The 16066-nt window shown below is 35.9% G+C and overlaps 12 protein-coding genes and 3 pseudogenes across 15 annotated transcripts, besides 3 other annotated features; 6 read left to right on the top strand and 9 right to left on the bottom strand.

Annotated features, from left to right (window-relative positions):
* Positions 1-14382: part of a mobile genetic element that runs on past the window's edge.
* TVAGG3_0824570 lies at positions 638-1549 on the bottom strand (annotated as a pseudogene). The gene has a single exon. A coding segment is annotated over exon 1 (912 nt).
* Positions 1917-2111, top strand: TVAGG3_0824560 (uncharacterized protein; the record flags this gene model as incomplete). The annotated part of the gene is made up of 1 exon (XM_051248202.1): positions 1917-2111. The coding sequence occupies one exon, from the start codon at positions 1917-1919 to the stop codon at positions 2109-2111; it is 195 nt and encodes a 64-aa protein (XP_051083677.1).
* TVAGG3_0824550 (uncharacterized protein) lies at positions 2381-2968 on the bottom strand (the record flags this gene model as incomplete). The annotated part of the gene is made up of 1 exon (XM_001313647.1): positions 2381-2968. The coding sequence occupies one exon, from the start codon at positions 2966-2968 to the stop codon at positions 2381-2383; it is 588 nt and encodes a 195-aa protein (XP_001313648.1).
* TVAGG3_0824540 (uncharacterized protein) lies at positions 3264-3638 on the top strand (the record flags this gene model as incomplete). The annotated part of the gene is made up of 1 exon (XM_051248201.1): positions 3264-3638. One exon carries the CDS (start codon positions 3264-3266, stop codon positions 3636-3638), a length of 375 nt encoding a protein of 124 aa, XP_051083676.1.
* On the top strand, positions 3666-3950 carry TVAGG3_0824530 (uncharacterized protein; the record flags this gene model as incomplete). Its single annotated transcript, XM_051248200.1, has 1 exon — positions 3666-3950. The coding sequence occupies one exon, from the start codon at positions 3666-3668 to the stop codon at positions 3948-3950; it is 285 nt and encodes a 94-aa protein (XP_051083675.1).
* Positions 3973-4556, top strand: TVAGG3_0824520 (annotated as a pseudogene). The gene has a single exon. A coding segment is annotated over exon 1 (584 nt).
* TVAGG3_0824510 (uncharacterized protein) lies at positions 5337-5600 on the bottom strand (the record flags this gene model as incomplete). Its single annotated transcript, XM_051248199.1, has 1 exon — positions 5337-5600. One exon carries the CDS (start codon positions 5598-5600, stop codon positions 5337-5339), a length of 264 nt encoding a protein of 87 aa, XP_051083674.1.
* TVAGG3_0824500 (DNA/RNA polymerases family) lies at positions 5746-6336 on the bottom strand (the record flags this gene model as incomplete). The annotated part of the gene is made up of 1 exon (XM_051248198.1): positions 5746-6336. One exon carries the CDS (start codon positions 6334-6336, stop codon positions 5746-5748), a length of 591 nt encoding a protein of 196 aa, XP_051083673.1.
* On the bottom strand, positions 6766-7882 carry TVAGG3_0824490 (uncharacterized protein; the record flags this gene model as incomplete). The annotated part of the gene is made up of 1 exon (XM_051248197.1): positions 6766-7882. A coding segment is annotated over one exon (1117 nt), but the record flags the coding sequence as incomplete, so codon positions are not given.
* TVAGG3_0824480 (phage tail repeat-like family) lies at positions 7929-8513 on the bottom strand (the record flags this gene model as incomplete). Its single annotated transcript, XM_051248196.1, has 1 exon — positions 7929-8513. The coding sequence occupies one exon, from the start codon at positions 8511-8513 to the stop codon at positions 7929-7931; it is 585 nt and encodes a 194-aa protein (XP_051083671.1).
* On the bottom strand, positions 8707-9108 carry TVAGG3_0824470 (uncharacterized protein; the record flags this gene model as incomplete). Its single annotated transcript, XM_051248195.1, has 1 exon — positions 8707-9108. The coding sequence occupies one exon, from the start codon at positions 9106-9108 to the stop codon at positions 8707-8709; it is 402 nt and encodes a 133-aa protein (XP_051083670.1).
* On the top strand, positions 11895-12479 carry TVAGG3_0824460 (uncharacterized protein; the record flags this gene model as incomplete). The annotated part of the gene is made up of 1 exon (XM_051248194.1): positions 11895-12479. The coding sequence occupies one exon, from the start codon at positions 11895-11897 to the stop codon at positions 12477-12479; it is 585 nt and encodes a 194-aa protein (XP_051083669.1).
* On the bottom strand, positions 12743-13017 carry TVAGG3_0824450 (annotated as a pseudogene). The gene has a single exon. A coding segment is annotated over exon 1 (275 nt).
* Positions 13244-14062, bottom strand: TVAGG3_0824440 (phage tail repeat-like family; the record flags this gene model as incomplete). Its single annotated transcript, XM_051248193.1, has 1 exon — positions 13244-14062. The coding sequence occupies one exon, from the start codon at positions 14060-14062 to the stop codon at positions 13244-13246; it is 819 nt and encodes a 272-aa protein (XP_051083668.1).
* A 178-nt stretch (positions 14383-14560) lies between the features above and the next one.
* Positions 14561-14598: a mobile genetic element.
* Positions 14599-14779: 181 nt separating this feature from the next.
* Positions 14780-14820: a mobile genetic element.
* Positions 14821-15072: 252 nt separating this feature from the next.
* Positions 15073-15333, top strand: TVAGG3_0824400 (uncharacterized protein; the record flags this gene model as incomplete). Its single annotated transcript, XM_001290111.1, has 1 exon — positions 15073-15333. The coding sequence occupies one exon, from the start codon at positions 15073-15075 to the stop codon at positions 15331-15333; it is 261 nt and encodes an 86-aa protein (XP_001290112.1).
* Between the last annotated feature and the right edge of the window lie 733 nt (positions 15334-16066).

Raw genomic sequence — 16066 nt, 5'->3', positions numbered from 1 at the left:
TTCGAAGAAATTGCAATCTTACGATTGGAAGACTTACCCTCATAGATGTCTTCTTATCTTAGATGACTTTGCTTCTCATCCTTTGTTAAAGAACAGAGAACAAGATATGTGTCGAATTCTTAAGAACTCAGACACTTTAACATTTCAGTTGTCATTTGTGTACAGACAGCAAAGAGTTTAAGTAAGGATGTAAAGAGAATACTTACTGACATTGTACTTTTCCCTGGATTGTCCGAAGACGATTTCATGGAACTTATGAAAGAGTCCATGGCAGGTAAGTTTGACAGACATGAACTATGGGAGAAGTACAAAGTCATACAAGACCCTCATACTTCTTTCAGAATTCACATCTACGCGAACAAAGTTCAAATTGTAAAAAGTCAAGCTTGAAAAATAAAGAGTTTTGGCGACCAGGGTTTTTTCACTACTCGCTGTTCTTCATGAAATTTCATACGGAATTCAATAAAAATAATGTTTATGTTAGAATGTTAGATCTAACATGTTTTCTAACATGTTTTCTAACATGGTCTAAAACATACAAAATTCATGAAATTTCATACGGAATTCAGCAAAAATAATGTTTATGTTAGAATGTTAGATCTAACACGTTTTCTAACATGTTTTCTAACATAACTATTTACAAGCGTTTACATGGTATAATGTTGCGATGGTTCATGACTCTACAATTTCGTGGCTTCAATTTCTTCTTTTAGTACATCGAATGTTTTAACGATACCGAAAGTTTCTTTATACTTCTTCTTGACGTCAGATAGAAGGAAATCGTCAGCTGTTGGATAGTTTTTGTTTAGAAATGTCAACATGTCCATTTTATCTTCTGCTGGTTTCTCTGGCTTCTTTCTTTAAATCTGCATAGTCGTTTCGCATACGTTCTATCTCTTTGACGGAGTAGTTATATTTCCTCATTGCTGCTTTACATTTAGAACATTGTGGGTTCATTTTTGCGTTATATTCTGAAACCTACCCTGCTAAAACAACTAAGGCGTCAATGGTTTTCTTCATCTCGAACATAGCGGGTTTTATTTGTTCGTTCCATACCTTACCCCTACTATCTTTATCTCTTATTTCCAAACACATTTTGCAACTAATGAAACAAAGTTTGTCGTAGGTCTTAAATTCTTCGATTTGTAAAGGTCAGAGATGTTCTTATATACCATGTCGCAATCTTTGTCCATAACCTTATGGTTGCAATGAAAACCAAGGAATTCAAATTTACCTTTCGTATGAACTTCTTTATTTCTACTGAGTCAGTTGCTTTGACTTCTATTTCGTCAAATTCGGGAATGGTTAGTTTTTGTTGCTGGATTTCAGGCAATTTGGGTAAATGGTCAATAATGTCCTGCATTTCATAAAGATACTGTTCATTTGTTTCATCTTTCGCACTACAGTCTAAATTACTTGTTAAAAGTTCTTGCTTTATCTTCTGGATTTTTGTTTCGAAAGTATATGAAGAAGGAATGAAGCTTTTCATCTCTACTAACATTGAAGTTGGGTTCATGACTAACGAGTTTGGTGCTGTTGTTGCTAACATGTTTTTACAATAAAAATAAAAAATATTTTTTTAAAAAAACCAACTTTATTTTTATTTCGGGAAAATTCATGAAAATTCAAGAGTTTTAGACCATGTTAGAAAACGTGTTAGAAAACATGTTAGAACTAACATTCTAACATAAATTATATTTTTGGTGTAAATTTCATGATTTTCGAGAGTTTTAGACCATGTTAGAAAACGTGTTAGAAAACATGTTAGAACTAACATTCTAACATAAATTATATTTTGGTGTAAATTTCATGATTTTCGAGAGTTTTAGACCATGTTAGAAAACGTGTTAGAAAACATGTTAGAACTAACATTCTAACATAAATTATATTTTTGCTGAAAAAGTGTCATTTTTTTCATGTCCGAAGACTCGAAGGTGCAACACTTCCAAAATACCGACGAACTCAGAAGAGCAGCATGGCAGTATCTTCTTGACAACTTCTTTGAGTTCTCCAGGTACACCTTGGAAAATGCTGAAGAACTCCGACACAGAGAATTTGGAGAAATTGCACTCCAATACTACATTGACAAACAAAGGGTAAACAAAGGGTAAAATAAGACTAAAAACTTAACGTTTAAAAAGTGACATTTTTATGAGCTCCGAGTCACCGAGAAAACTTGGTCAGATGTTAGCAGCTTACTTCCCTGAGGAAGATGGAAGCGTTACATACGTAAGGTTCAAAAACAACGAACCTGGAATTGCGTACCAAATTCGCAATTACATGACCATGGAAGAGTACGAAAGGTTCCTACAAGAGAAACCAGCTCTAAACAACTCAGAAAAGAAAGAGTAAAAAGTTTAACTCGTAATTGTTTATTTTTTTACTTGTATGGGCAAGCTGCAAGAATGAAGTCGACTATCTCGGTCTTTGTCTTGACCAGTTGGACTGCTCTTGCGAGTACGTCTGTTTTACGGTCTCCAGCTGGTGTCTGACCTTCGTAATTGCGCATGTTCTTGAGAGCTCCAACTGTAAATGGCTGTAGGATGAAGAGTCTCTCAGACTGCTTGAGGTAGTCTTCACGGTCACGAACCGAATCTGTGGTACGAGTCGAATCGGTCGATTTGAGGGAAGAGACTGAAAGCCTGTCGTCTTCCATAGGGGCTGTGGCATAATCTTTGCGTAAGCGGTTCAGACCTTCTTCGAACTCTTGGTCTCTCTTCGATTGGGATTGAGATTGGAATTGCTGGGGTGGAGCTTGCTGGAACATCCAAGGGTTGGGGAAGTAAGGCATAGGCTGAGGAGGAGGGTAGTTCGGGAAGCCTTGTAGTGGGTAGTAACATTGAGGTGGAAATTGGTAGTAAATCGGAGGTACTTGCTGGAACTGAGGTTGCTGAGGAGACTGTTGTGGTTCTGCAGCTTTCGGTTCTTCTGGTTGGGATATGGGCTCGGTTGGTGGGACGTCGGACATCTGTTTGTGGCTTAACCGTCGGAAGGAAAAACCTTTCCTGTCGGAAGGAAAAACCTTTCCTGTTGGAAGGAAAAACTTTTCCTGTCGGAAGGAAAAACTTTTTCTGTCGGAAGGAAAAACTTTTTCTGTCGGAAGGAAAAACTTTTCCTGAAGTTCGACCAAAAAGTTCTCAATTTTCGAAAATTTGAATGGTTTACGGACGGACAACTGGAAGAGTTCTTCCTGTCGTCGGGAAAATTTTTTCCAGTTGTCCGGAAAATTTTTTCCAGTTGTCGGGAAAATATTTTCCTGTCGGATGGAAGGACTCGGAATGCCAGAAGGATTTGACGAGGCAATTTACCTTATAGAGATAAATGAAGTTGTTAAGCAGTACTTGCGCAGGGTAATGAAGCCCAAGGTCAAGTTCACCAGTATTTCTGGAAGGTCTACACTTCAGCTCGAGACTTCGACTGGAATTCCAATTCAAATACCAGACGGGACAGCCTACGACGACATAAAGGACGCCAAAAGAGAAGCTCTTGTTAAGTTCCTAAACAAACGTCCTTGGATAAAAATACCAAACAAGGAGAACCCCCTACCCCATATGAAATTGGCAATTCAGTCTCTCCTTCGCTTCTCGGGTCAACCATTCTTCATAACCTCAGAAGGCGACATCCAACCAATTCAGTAAACCTTAACGTTTAACTTCACTTTTTTTATGTTTTTACTCACACTCGTACTCAACAGGTTTGTGTACAACTATTTCAACTGTGAACCTTGTATTGACCGGTCTTCCTGCAAATGCAAGTTCGGTCAATACACAATTTATGGTGGCAAGAAAGACAGTGGGGAATGTTATTCTGACATCTGTTGTTGCGCTCGAGAGAGAATTGAAATTCCACACCCAACTCCAACACCAACACTCAAGTTGCCAAAGACTCATGTGAAGAAGAAGCCTTCTGGTAAGTTTCTTATAGCCATATACATGGCACGCTTTGAGTAAAAACATTTTTTTCATTTTTTGAATGAAGCAAGTTAAATTCGTCCCACACCAATCTCAATGGACCGATGAAGAGTTTCAAGCCATGGTTGAAGGCGTTGAGAACGACATAGACGGCGAACTTGAAGGAGCTCAAACCACAATTGCAACCAAAATTGCAGGAGTCAAGGAACAGATAGCTCCACTTAAAGCTACCAAAGCTACTCTTGACCTCATGGATAGTTACCGTTTAGAAGTAAAGAGTGGAATAAGACAATTAAAATTGAAACTTCTAAACTACGAAGCTATACTCCAAAAGTTAGCAGAAATGAGAAGACTTTACCAGAGCTACTTACATGTAAGGGACTTACCTTCAAGCAGTCCGACCAAAGATGAATTTTCTGACATTGTCCCAATTTTGTCCGAAAGTCAGCTCAGATGTTTCGAACTGCTCCCAACATATCCGAATATGAACGTTTGCCTGAACTCTTCCGCAATCTCAAAAAACGTTTTTTGGTTCTCATGTTCGAAACTTTTATCGGAAGAGACAACAAACGTTCAGAAGAAGAACAAGATATTATTTTAAACTTGTTGTATGACTTAACCGTCATAACAAGCTTTTTGAAGTAAAACCGTCATTCTCAAACCACTTCATTTTTTCGATGTCCGAACAAGCACCGAAGCCAAACTCAATGGAAGATGTCCTTTCAAGGTTGCCAGACAAGCGCCCAGTTCAAATTCAAATTTTGAATTTGAAAGCTCATCTGACAAACACCGTTAAGACTCTCCAAAGTAGTCTTATGGAAGAGATGAAGGGACTTAAAGGTGAGTTCCTCATGAACCAAGCTTCCAATGAGAAAGTCCTGAACGATTTGACGGAAACCTTGCGCATTTACGCGAGAGAGAACCGAGACCTTGCCAGACTCATCTACCGTTTCTTCGAAGAGATAGACGCCATCTGGAAGGTACTCGGAAAGGACAGAACCTCCAACACCGTAATTCGTGAGTACCAAATTGAAGAAGGTATTATCAAAGAAGAGGAAGAAGAGGAAGAAGAGGAAGAAGAGGAAGAAGAGAAACACGAAGAAGAGGAAGTTTGGGCAACCCTTGTTGCCGATGACACTTACGAAATTTCCCAACCCTACCCATACAAAATCCGCAACAAGGAGACCGGCAAGGTTCTTACCCCAGTCCTCAACAACTTGGGACACTTGAACCTTACCCTTCGAAATTACGGTTCAATTTCCATGGGAAAGCTTGTCGGTATGCAATGGGTTCCAAATCCAAACAAGAAGACGAAGGTCAGACACATTGACGGTGACAAGCTCAACAACCGTAAGGAGAACCTCGAGTGGTTCTAAGAGTAAAAAAATTTTATTTTAGGGGGAAACCCCGAGTAAAATTAGGTGTTTAGTTCATTAAGTGGGTTAAATTAAGGGTAATTTGGACAATTAGCTCCCGACCTCTGAATTGGACTCTTTCGTCATCCCAGTTGCGTAGGAGGTCGTCCCAGAGGAGTTGGTAGAATTGCCAATCCAAGGACGATTTGTCCTCCCAGGCATTGAGGATGTACTGCTCGTAGAGTCTCATGACCTCTGCCTTGCACCAGACACCCTCTCCCTTGGAACGTAAGGCTTCTTCGAAGTGCTCGAATGCGATTGGCTGCGGGACCATCTGAAATGACACTTTTTGTCCGTTTGGTCAATGTTCGTGTCTCGTGCCATAGTCGACGAAAATACAAACAAACAGGTTATATATGAGTTTGAGACCAAGAATGGTGTAACTCGACCTGTCCGATTCAAATTCGAATAAAAATTTTTTACTTCATGCAATGTTTTATTTCTGTGCCGTCTTCAAGTATGCCCCAGTACTTACGCTTGGAGAGGACATGAACTTCGGTGAAAATTTTGTCCAATTTGAATTGACCCATCTTTTCACCGACCATTCCCATTTCAATGAGTTTGTTGTATCCTTCTTCGTTCGTCATGAGTGCATCGATGTTCTCGTAGTAAACCTTCACTTTGGATTTGACTTCCGAGAAGAATTTGTTGTAGTTGTCAAGGACTGCCTTTGCGAACTGAGGGTAAGACCAATGTTCGACAATAGGTTTTAATGTGGTTACTAAGCCACTTTGACCTTGAGTGAATTCGTACTTCAAAACAAAAGGAGAAAACCTTTCAACAAAGTTGTCGACCTTCTCATAATGTTTACTCTTCATCTCTTGAGGTTTCTTAATGGAATATCCCCATGTCGAATTCATAAGCAATTTGAGTGTCATTGCAAGTTTGGGGTTTGAAGCTTTCCTAATATCATACAGTTGTTGTATGACTTTTCCAACTGTATAGTTCCTTCCTGGGAACTCTCCATCTTCGTTTGGAATTCCAGTCGGGATATATTGGACGAACCTCATGTATGCAGCGTTAAGGTCGACATAGTATATCTTTTCATATGAGTCGAACTTGTCGCAACCAATTGGTCCAGTTTGTGGAAATTCAAGTGAGTCTCTTATCTTCTGAGAAACTTCTCCTGTATCTCATAAACATCGTCGAAGCAACCTGTTTCATATAAAACCTTCTGACCTAACTCAGAGCTCTCCAATACAATTTGACGTCAATTGGATGTCTCAATGGAAGTTTGTTTATAGCATCTTGAAGTTCTTGCAACCTCATTGGAAGTTCTTCTGGTTCAGGTTGGTATCCGAACAATCCAACTCCTTTTGGAACAGTGTACTTCTTTTGTGCTATAACTTTGTCTGGAACAACTTTTGGTCTTACCAACAATGAAAAGTTTGTTTCATCTTTTGGTACAAAAGTTTCTGTCAGCTTGTCATCTGGAATTGGTTCCAACAAACCTTTCTCGAAAAGAATGTTTACAGCTCTGACAATGTTGCACTTGCCTTTTCCGAACAATGGGTTTGTAAGACTTTCGTTCAACATGAAGTGGTTGTGGACAATTACAATCTTCAACCATGGTAAGTCTTTGTCAACAACATAGTCGTCATGTGAAGAACCTTTAGCTGTAGGTATGTTGACTCGGATATTGACATTTGCCAACGGTGCAATTTTTGCCAATTGACCTCTGAGAATGTACCTTGTCTTCACACATGACTCAAGATACTTCATCTTCTCATCTGTAACAAGACCAGAGTTCCTGAGACATGTAAGAATACAAGGTTCATTGACAATTGTTTCAATTGAATTGTAAATTCCATACCTTGTCAAGTCAATGTCAGACTTATTTATGAACGGGAAGTATCCAGCATGTTGTCTGACTGCTTGAGGGTTAGGTTCATACCATTCAAATTTTACACTTGCAATTCCTTCAATTGCATTCAAAATGTCTGAGTCGGAGTCAACCATTTGTTCTCTCTTTGTAGTCTTGAAAGCGTCAAGAAGCATTGCAGCTGTTGTGACATTGCCATGCGCATAGTATATATGACCGTCCAAATCTGTTATGGTCAATCTGAGATTGTATCCTTTCTTATTTCCATCTTGAATTGCAGCAAGTACTCCCATGAAGCCTTCTTTGTTCTTTCCTTCGTCAAAGTTTACTGTAAAGGTTCGACCAGATGTAATTTGACTTCTAACTTCACGGTACTTTTCATATGCATATCTTGTTCTTTCCATGGGAGCATGTGCGTCTTCACCTTTTCCTTTTTTCCTTCTCAAAGGATGCAATTGTTCGTCATGTTTCCAGTAGAATCTGGCAAAGCCGTCGTGTCCTTCAACTTGAGGTTCACTAACATCGAAAGGCATGTCCATAAGACGTTCTTCTTCTAACCTCTCTAATCTGTTTGGATAGTTTGCGCGTGCTGTTTCTAAGTCCATTTCATAGCGAAGACCAGACAATTTGTCATAGACTTTTATGGGTCTTCCCTTCCTATATTTAAACTTCTTTGAAACTCTCCAACCATATCTTTGCAACTCTGCTTTTATTCTAGCAGACTTTCTATCCATTCTATACGGGGGCATTTTTATAAAAATAAAAAAATATTTTTTTTCTTTACTTTACATAACCGCCTGCTGCCATAAGTCTTTGACGCCAACCCATACCAGCTAATGAAGGTTGACTTGGTTTAGTTTGGAAACTAACCTTTGGTTTTGGTTTTTCTTCAGTTTGTGGCTTCCCTTCTTCTATCGGTTTTTCGTCACTTTTCGGTTCCTCTGACTTTACCTCACTTGCAGGTATGGTTGTGTCGTCAACATCTTCATAAATATCATATGCCATTTGTTTTTGTTTTCCTTTCAACTTTTTGTGTTTGTTGTAAAGTTTAGAATATTTCGACTCTAAGTCAATGAGATGTTCTATAATGAACTGTTGGTCAGTGAAGTAAACTTTTCCATCTGTTGTCTCGAAAGCTCCTTCAGACTTCAATATTTTATTTGTGAGAGTCTGTTTCTTTTTTGAGATACTAGCCGTTCCATTTCTATGAAAAGTGACTTTATAGTTAGGGTTTGTATTTCCAGACCTGGCACTTTCTATTATTGAATTTTTCTCTTCATCTGTAAGTTCTTTGACAGGTTTTGACAATGGTTCTGAACTTTTTGTTTGTGGTGTCAAATCTACCGTTTCAACTTCTTCGGTCATTTCATCTCAGTAAAAAATTTTAGTTTGGTTTGTTTTCAACTGGTTGTTTGGTTTTTTAAGTCGGTCTAAAACTTCCTGAGGTATAGGAAGAACTTGACAAACACGTGGTGGTGTAACTGCTGGAAGCCGACAAATCCATCTTGAACCCATTTGTCTCAATGCTGTATTGTTCATTTCATCTCAGTAAAAAACTTTACATTCCCCACGTTTGAGGCGGTTGAGGTTGGTTATTGTTTACCCATTGTTGTGCATGGTTATATCCTCTGTTAAAGAATCTTTCACCTTGGTCCATATAGTGTCCTGCTTGGTTATAGTAGTCATTTGCTTTGTTATAATAGTTTCCTGCTTGTCTTCCTACATTGTCCATCCATCCTTGAACTTTTCCTCTTGTTTCAGGATTTGGAATAAGATTTGCTGCATCTCGTGCTACATCCCAACCTTTCTGTACAGTTTGTATAATAGGTTGTGCTTTCTCTTTAAGTATACCTAATGTACTCAAAATCTTCCTTCCAACTCCAAATACACCTCTGGCTATTGTTCCCACTGCGGGCAAAAATCTGGATGCAACTCCTGCTAATGCGCCAAATAAACCCATTTCTTATAGGTAAAAAATGACGAATCCAAACAAGGACCCCTATGTTTCTAAGGCAACAAAGAAAGCACTCATGATAAAAATCTTTAGTTCAACACCAAATGCTTGGTTTATGGATATCTTGGAAAACATTCCGAGGTATAGAGAAGATGGACCACCATACTGGCTAATATTTGTCGGTCAAAACACAAGATACTGTGAAGCCATACCATTATGTCCAAAAATATTTTAGATGTGAAAACTGCTTTGACAATATTCGTTGACAAATACCATCCAACAAAACTGACATCTGACTGTGAAAGTTCTTTCAAATCAGACGATATAAAAACTATCTGCGTTCAAAAAATGTAAACCAATATTTCATTGTCGACCAAAACCATTCTGCTCTTGGTGTCATTGACAGTTGTATAAAAATCTTAAGAGACTTAAATCAACCACAAGGTGGTGAAGCATGAAATGTCATATGACGACAAATATAGACACTTCTCCATGGCAAAGATGAGACAAGTTTTAAATATTTACAATAGCCGTAAACAAAAAGGTTTGGGAAACCACTCCCCCGAAGAAATGAAAAACAACCCCGACTTAGAGAAAGACTATATATTTAATAGTTTAGTCAAAAGAGACAAACAAGAAAGAATGCCAGGCTTCAAACTTAAGAAAGGTGACAAAGTAAAAATAGAAATACCTAAACGCGACCCATATGAAAATACTATTGACTATGACAACAATGGGAACTCGACAGGTACTCACCTTCGTGTTCGTAAAAATAGAAGAAAGTATACAAGAGAATATTATGAAGTTTTAGGCAAACATGGCAAAATGTACAGACTGCAAGCAGAAGATAAAACTACTATTGTCAGACCTCGTTTCAAACTTGTCAAGTTCAAGGTGGTATACTTTCAAAGACAGTTCCTAACAAATATAAGACAACTCCTGACGAATATGCTAAAGAAGTTGAAAATGACGACTAAGCAATTCTATACCATGCGTAAACTGTCATGTAAGGTGGCATGTAGTCTTTACTTTGTCCCGTTGTTTGTATCCCTGAAACGCGATGTGTATGGTTTCCTCCTCCCTCAGTGTTACTCCAGTAACAATTTATAGCAAACTTAACGTCGTCTTTAACATCATATCCTTTACCTTTTGTCATTCTGACCAATCCCAATATCTATGCTTATGCCAACCTGCTTGAGATGTACTTAAATCTTGTAGTGACTGTGTGCAGGTAAATTTTCACCTGAAATCGTTTTACTTCCACCTGTTTCCTTTGAAGAGTTTGCACAATACAAAAACCTGTCGACTATTTGAGTCCAAGTTCCAAAACCAAGTACTACTTCTGGTCTGGTAGAGTTCATTGACGTGTAAATAGAACCTATAGGATATAGTGTTTGAAGTATTTCTGTCTTTAACGTTTGAAGCTCTGTTTTGTCAGCTTTTTTATCATATAAATCTTGAGCAGTGAATTTAACTTTTTTTTCATCCTCCATGACATAGACATTTCTACATCTAATGTATTTCATCGTTGTTATGTTTTCATCCGATGTTAAACCTTGTGGAAAGTTAGGAGGTTTCCAATCTAATACATCCCCACCAGCTCCTTCAACCGTTCCTTCAATATTTTCTATACCAACAGTTGCGAAGAAATCGTGTGTATGTCCAACGTCACTTTTCCTGTTTAAGGTTTCTTGTAAGTTTGTAATATTTGCAATGGTATGTGTATGGTTCTTATCCGCTTTAAGGTCTAAACATCCTGAAACCCACCCTGTATTGGCTTTACCTTCTAAAATCTTCGATGTCCGTTCATTATACCATTCAACCCTTCTTTAATTTCATTGTCTTTTTCAATCCACATATTCCTTATCTGCCTTCTTCACTAACGCACTAGCCATACAACCCCTATCTACCTTCTCCTCTAACTCACTGTTGACATATGTTTTGTCAGCTTTCTTTTCAAGGCTAACGTTTAAGTCTGTTATTTCAGATATAGAATGTGTATGTCCAACGTCACTTTTCCTGTTTAAGGTTTCTTGTAAGTTTGTAATATTTGCAATGGTATGTGTATGAGTCTTTTTAGAATATTCGTTTTCAGCTCTTGTCACTTCACTTGACATTTTATTGTCAACATATGTTTTGTCTGCTAGTTCAGGATGAGTATGTTCTTTTGTTGCATAAGCATTGTTAGCTCTTTCTTCTTCTTTTGCTATTGCATCGTCTACATATTCTTTGTCAGCTTTGTTGTCAACATCTGTTTTCAAAAGAAGTTCATTTATAGGTTTCTCGTTTAAAGTTCCTTTTGTTGGATTTATACAGACAGTATTGTTCTTATTGTCTTGAAACAGAAACTCATCTGTCATTGGGTTTAATGTCAGTTTTAAGTTTCCTTCTTTTCAATGACTCAGATATCTTAGAATAGTTTGAAAAGTTTGTTGTGTTCTATTTAGAGCTTGCATAATGAGTTGTCGGTTGTGTTGTATTTCTCTCATAGACGCTGTTTCTTTCGACATTTTTATTCTAGATAAAATATGCTTCCAATAGAAAAAGAAAATTCAAGAGTTGCTACAACTAAACCATTAGATGAACTTTTTACTAATGTCGGTCAAAAGTTTGAGACAGAGACCGTAAAGCATGAAGGCTATCGTTTTGACTACCCATTAAGATGGCTAAGAGACCCATCTGTCACAAAAGCTATTGGCTTTCGTAGAATGAAGTTTGTATCTGTAGAAGATAAAAGTTTTCCATTTATTGTAAGGTTTCATATAGATTATATATATGAAGGGAAACGAAAAATGTGGGAAGAAATTGAGCTAATACAAGTTGACCTTTCATCTTCTCTACAGACTGCGTTAAAAAATATAGAAGATAAAATAAATTCATGTTATGCAAAATATGCTGATGAATATGCAAATACCGAGAGCACACTTTATGTGAGAATTGTATATGACAAACAAAATTCACAAGTGTCATTTCAAATCTACGAAGACAATCCAAAGAAAGACGAACAAATATATACAGAATTCACTGCAATGTCATGGTATTATTTGCAAAGAATGTTAAATCAGAAAGTCGAACTTCCTTTAGCAAATATTTACAGTCGATATGCAAGAGATGAACCATATTTATTTAAAGATGTTTTCGACCCAGCTGCTATTATAGTTCATGCTTCATTTTCTGGTGCACAAAACTCTTTTTTATGCTTGGCAAATGACTTTTACGAAAAACCTACAAAGCTATACGAACCACCAAGTGGAAGTATTTCAGACTTTCAAGTATGGTTTACTACAGATGGAAGAAAGAGAATAATTCCATTATACCACGCGTTTTACTTAGAACTTAGTTTCATATACAACTACTATCGAACGGTAAAAATATGATTTTTTAATACGGTTGAGGTGTTGGATTTGGTTGCCAACTAGACTGTGGTGCAGGTTCAGGCTGTTGTATAACAGGAGCTTGCTCTTCTGGTTCAGGGTCTTTAGGTATAATACCAACAAACTGACCTACTTTTTACCAATATTTTTGACACCGTTCCAAATTCCTCTTCCGACGGTTTTTATTCCATTCCATATACCTCTTCCAACATTTCGAAAGAAGTTTCCTATTCTTCCAAGAAACCCATTTTACTATATGTAAAAATCTAATGTCCACCTAGTCTCTTACGTTTCCTTCTGAGTTCCATAGCATTCTTTAACTGGAGCTCATACATTCTGTTTCTCCTCTGGTAGAAAACATACTCTGGGTCAACTCCTGTGTTCGCGTCATCTGCATAAAGTTGTTTATATCCCACTTCGGGTTTGTATAAAACTCTTTCCATCTCATATTTGCATACCATGGTGGCAAACCTAACGCAGCGTCATTTGACATGGCAGTTTGCATTTGTACATCTGTTGGCACTTGACCATAGTTTGCCATTGCAGTTTGTATTCTAACTTCATTTGGAATATTCTCTGGGTTTGGTTGTCCAGGTTGCTGTGCATTCGCTAAGTTCTGTGCGTCCATTTAATATTAGATAAAAATATCTCTTACGAGTACATATGCTGAACATTTGCAGGCATTGGTTCATCTTCATATTCTCTATATCTTTCTGCCACGTCAAATAAGTAAATGACACAATGGAAAAAACCTAAAACAAGTAGTCCTATTTCAAACCACATTTACTTACTAGTAAAATTTCTTTGTTATGACACTTTCTCCAGTTTATAGGACCTCTCTCATATTCTATCTTATCGTATCTAAACTCATAGTCATGTATGTCCTCTAACCATCTCATGACACTTTCCAAACCACTTTTATCGGATGTAAAGTAAAAGCATGGATGGTTATGTAAAACGTCTAAAGTTTCTAAAGAGTCTCTCAAAGTCCAGTCTACTTGGTATTGAAAATCCCATGTGTTATAGAACGGCGGGTCCACTATAAAGAAAACATTTTCCTTGTCTTTATATTTTTCATACAACTCTGTCCAATGACATCTCACAAACTCTATACCCTCAATATATTTTTCTATGTTCTCTTTGAAAACATTTGTATAGTTAAGATATAAAACTTTTGACATAAGTGTTTCAATGTCATGAACTCTTATAGCACCACTATATAATAGTCTAGCAGATATACTATCCCAGTCAATATACTCTGCCTTTTTCAAAACCTCTCTGACAGTATTTTTCTTATCTAATGGTATACGTTCCATCTTACCTATAGGTATCTTTTCTTTTAACTCTTTCAATATTTTGTTTGTGTCTGGTATATGTTTGAGACGGTTCATATAGTTGTCGAAGTCATTGCATATAATCTTTGAGTCAGGAAATATTGTATGGCACAAATGAGATATATAGAAACTTCCACCGAACAAGTCTACAAATGTTAGACCATTCGGTAGTTTCTTAAGTTCTCTCAATAGAATATCTTTACATCTACTCTTATTTCCAAAGAAGGGTAACGGTGGTTTTGTAAAATTCATTTTATATATATAATAAAAATGTTTTTTCCTGAAAAGTGACAGAAAAGTGACAAAACATGTACGAAGAAGTCTTGAAAATTCAAGAGGGTAGAAAAGAGGTTAGAAAAGAGGTTATATCTAACCTTCTACCCTAAACATTATTTTTGTCTGATTTTACGAAGAAGTCTTGACAAAACATGAAAACATATATAATTTGTGAAAAGCTCCTGGAAGACCCGTATATAAGAACTTCATTTATACTAAACATCTTCGGGGCTAGAAGGGGCGCAGCCCCTGGAAGCCCCACTACCTTTTTTTTTTTTTTTTTTTTTTTTTTTTTTAGTTATATATTAGAAAATAATATGAGTTTATGTGATATTATTTTTCAGAAGATTTTGTGTTCTTCTTCAAAATTTTATTTTTTTATTAAAAAGAATCTGTACAAAATATACATTTACTTTAATTAATATTTAAAAACGTGCTCTATCAAAAGTTCCAAAAATTCAATATTTTAGCTTTTCTGAGGTGTCACTTTTGATGAATTTCTGTTTACAACAAAACCATGATATTTATTATTGTTAATTATTCCTAATCATGTTTTTTCCATTAATTTTAATTTTTTATTTTCTGAACCATTTAAATTAATTTTGTTAAGAATATTTTTTCAATATAGACTTCTGAAATAATTAAATTATTCTCAAATTCTCACAAATTATTTCATTTCAAATTTGTTTAAAATGTTCCATATTAAGTTCTGTCAAAATGTAAGCTATTCAATTCTATCGTCGGGGAAGTATCACAAATCTATCAATTTTTTTGTAAAAGTATACAAAAACATATGGTGTTCAATTAGTTTATAATAATATAAATATTAAGATTATCCAAAATAAGAAAAACTAGGTTTTGAGAACACTTTTGAGATGATAATCAAAATATTTTGATTGAAAAATAATATATTATTTATCAGATATAGAATGGATTTTTTCAAATTTAAAAATTCTGAAAAATAAACAGTTTTGTAAAGTAAAAAAATGAACGAAAACTCTAGACCTCGTATTCCAAATGAATGGGTAAGATATATGTATGAAAAACTTGAAAGTGGTGAGTTAACTTACGCAACAGTTTTGAAAAAAGTTCCATATTCTTATCAAAATGTTACAATTTTCAAACAAGTTTCAAGAAATACTCTCAAAAAGCATTCAAAGAAATCGGTGGTACACCAAAAATTAAAGGTGGTCCTCACAAGAGGAATTAACTCCAGAATTAATTTTGAAGGTTCAGAATTCTTATGAAAATTACAAATGTGGGGTTCAAAAATTGTATTGGACTCTCAATATGAATCCAAAACTGTTTCGTACCGAAATGGCTAACAAAAAAGTGACAGAAAACCTTAAATTGCGCGGCAATTTTAATTAAAAAAATAAACATTAATTTTTGTGATTGATATTATGCATTTTATTTATATTATATAAGATTTAAATTTAGGGGAAAAATTGGAAAAAAATAAGATTGGAAGTCTTTAGGTAAGAAGGAAAGGGTAAGAGATATATAGTGTACCTATATACTGTCATAAGACGAAATGGTGGAAGTGAGGTGAAGTCAAAAAGTAACACATATTTGGCCGGCTAAATTCCCCTTTAGTTTACATGTCAAAATTACAATAAATTAATTATTTTGCTTAGCAATTAGCTATGTATTAAAACTAAAATTATTACTATTCAATTCTTTACATTCAAATATTAAACAATTCAAATTTAATAACAAAGATATTACAATAAATAAAAAAAATGATTAAAAATGTCCCTGAAAATTTTCTGAAAGCTATCTCGTGTTTAGGTCTCAATTTTTTTAGAAATAGAAAAAGATTGGATTTAACTTTCAAACATTATATATAGTTTTGTATATGGAAGCCTTTAAATACAAGTTAATGATATGGAGTTGTATTGCGAGGAAGAGGGAATCAAAGAAATTGACGAAGTTCCAGAATTTTATTCAACAATTCTTAATCAATTAACAAAAACTATA

This window comes from Trichomonas vaginalis, chromosome VI, assembly GCF_026262505.1.
Source record: "Trichomonas vaginalis G3 chromosome VI, whole genome shotgun sequence".
NCBI classification, from domain to species: Eukaryota; Parabasalia; order Trichomonadida; family Trichomonadidae; genus Trichomonas; species Trichomonas vaginalis.
This window is presented reverse-complemented; position numbering and strand designations above follow the sequence as displayed.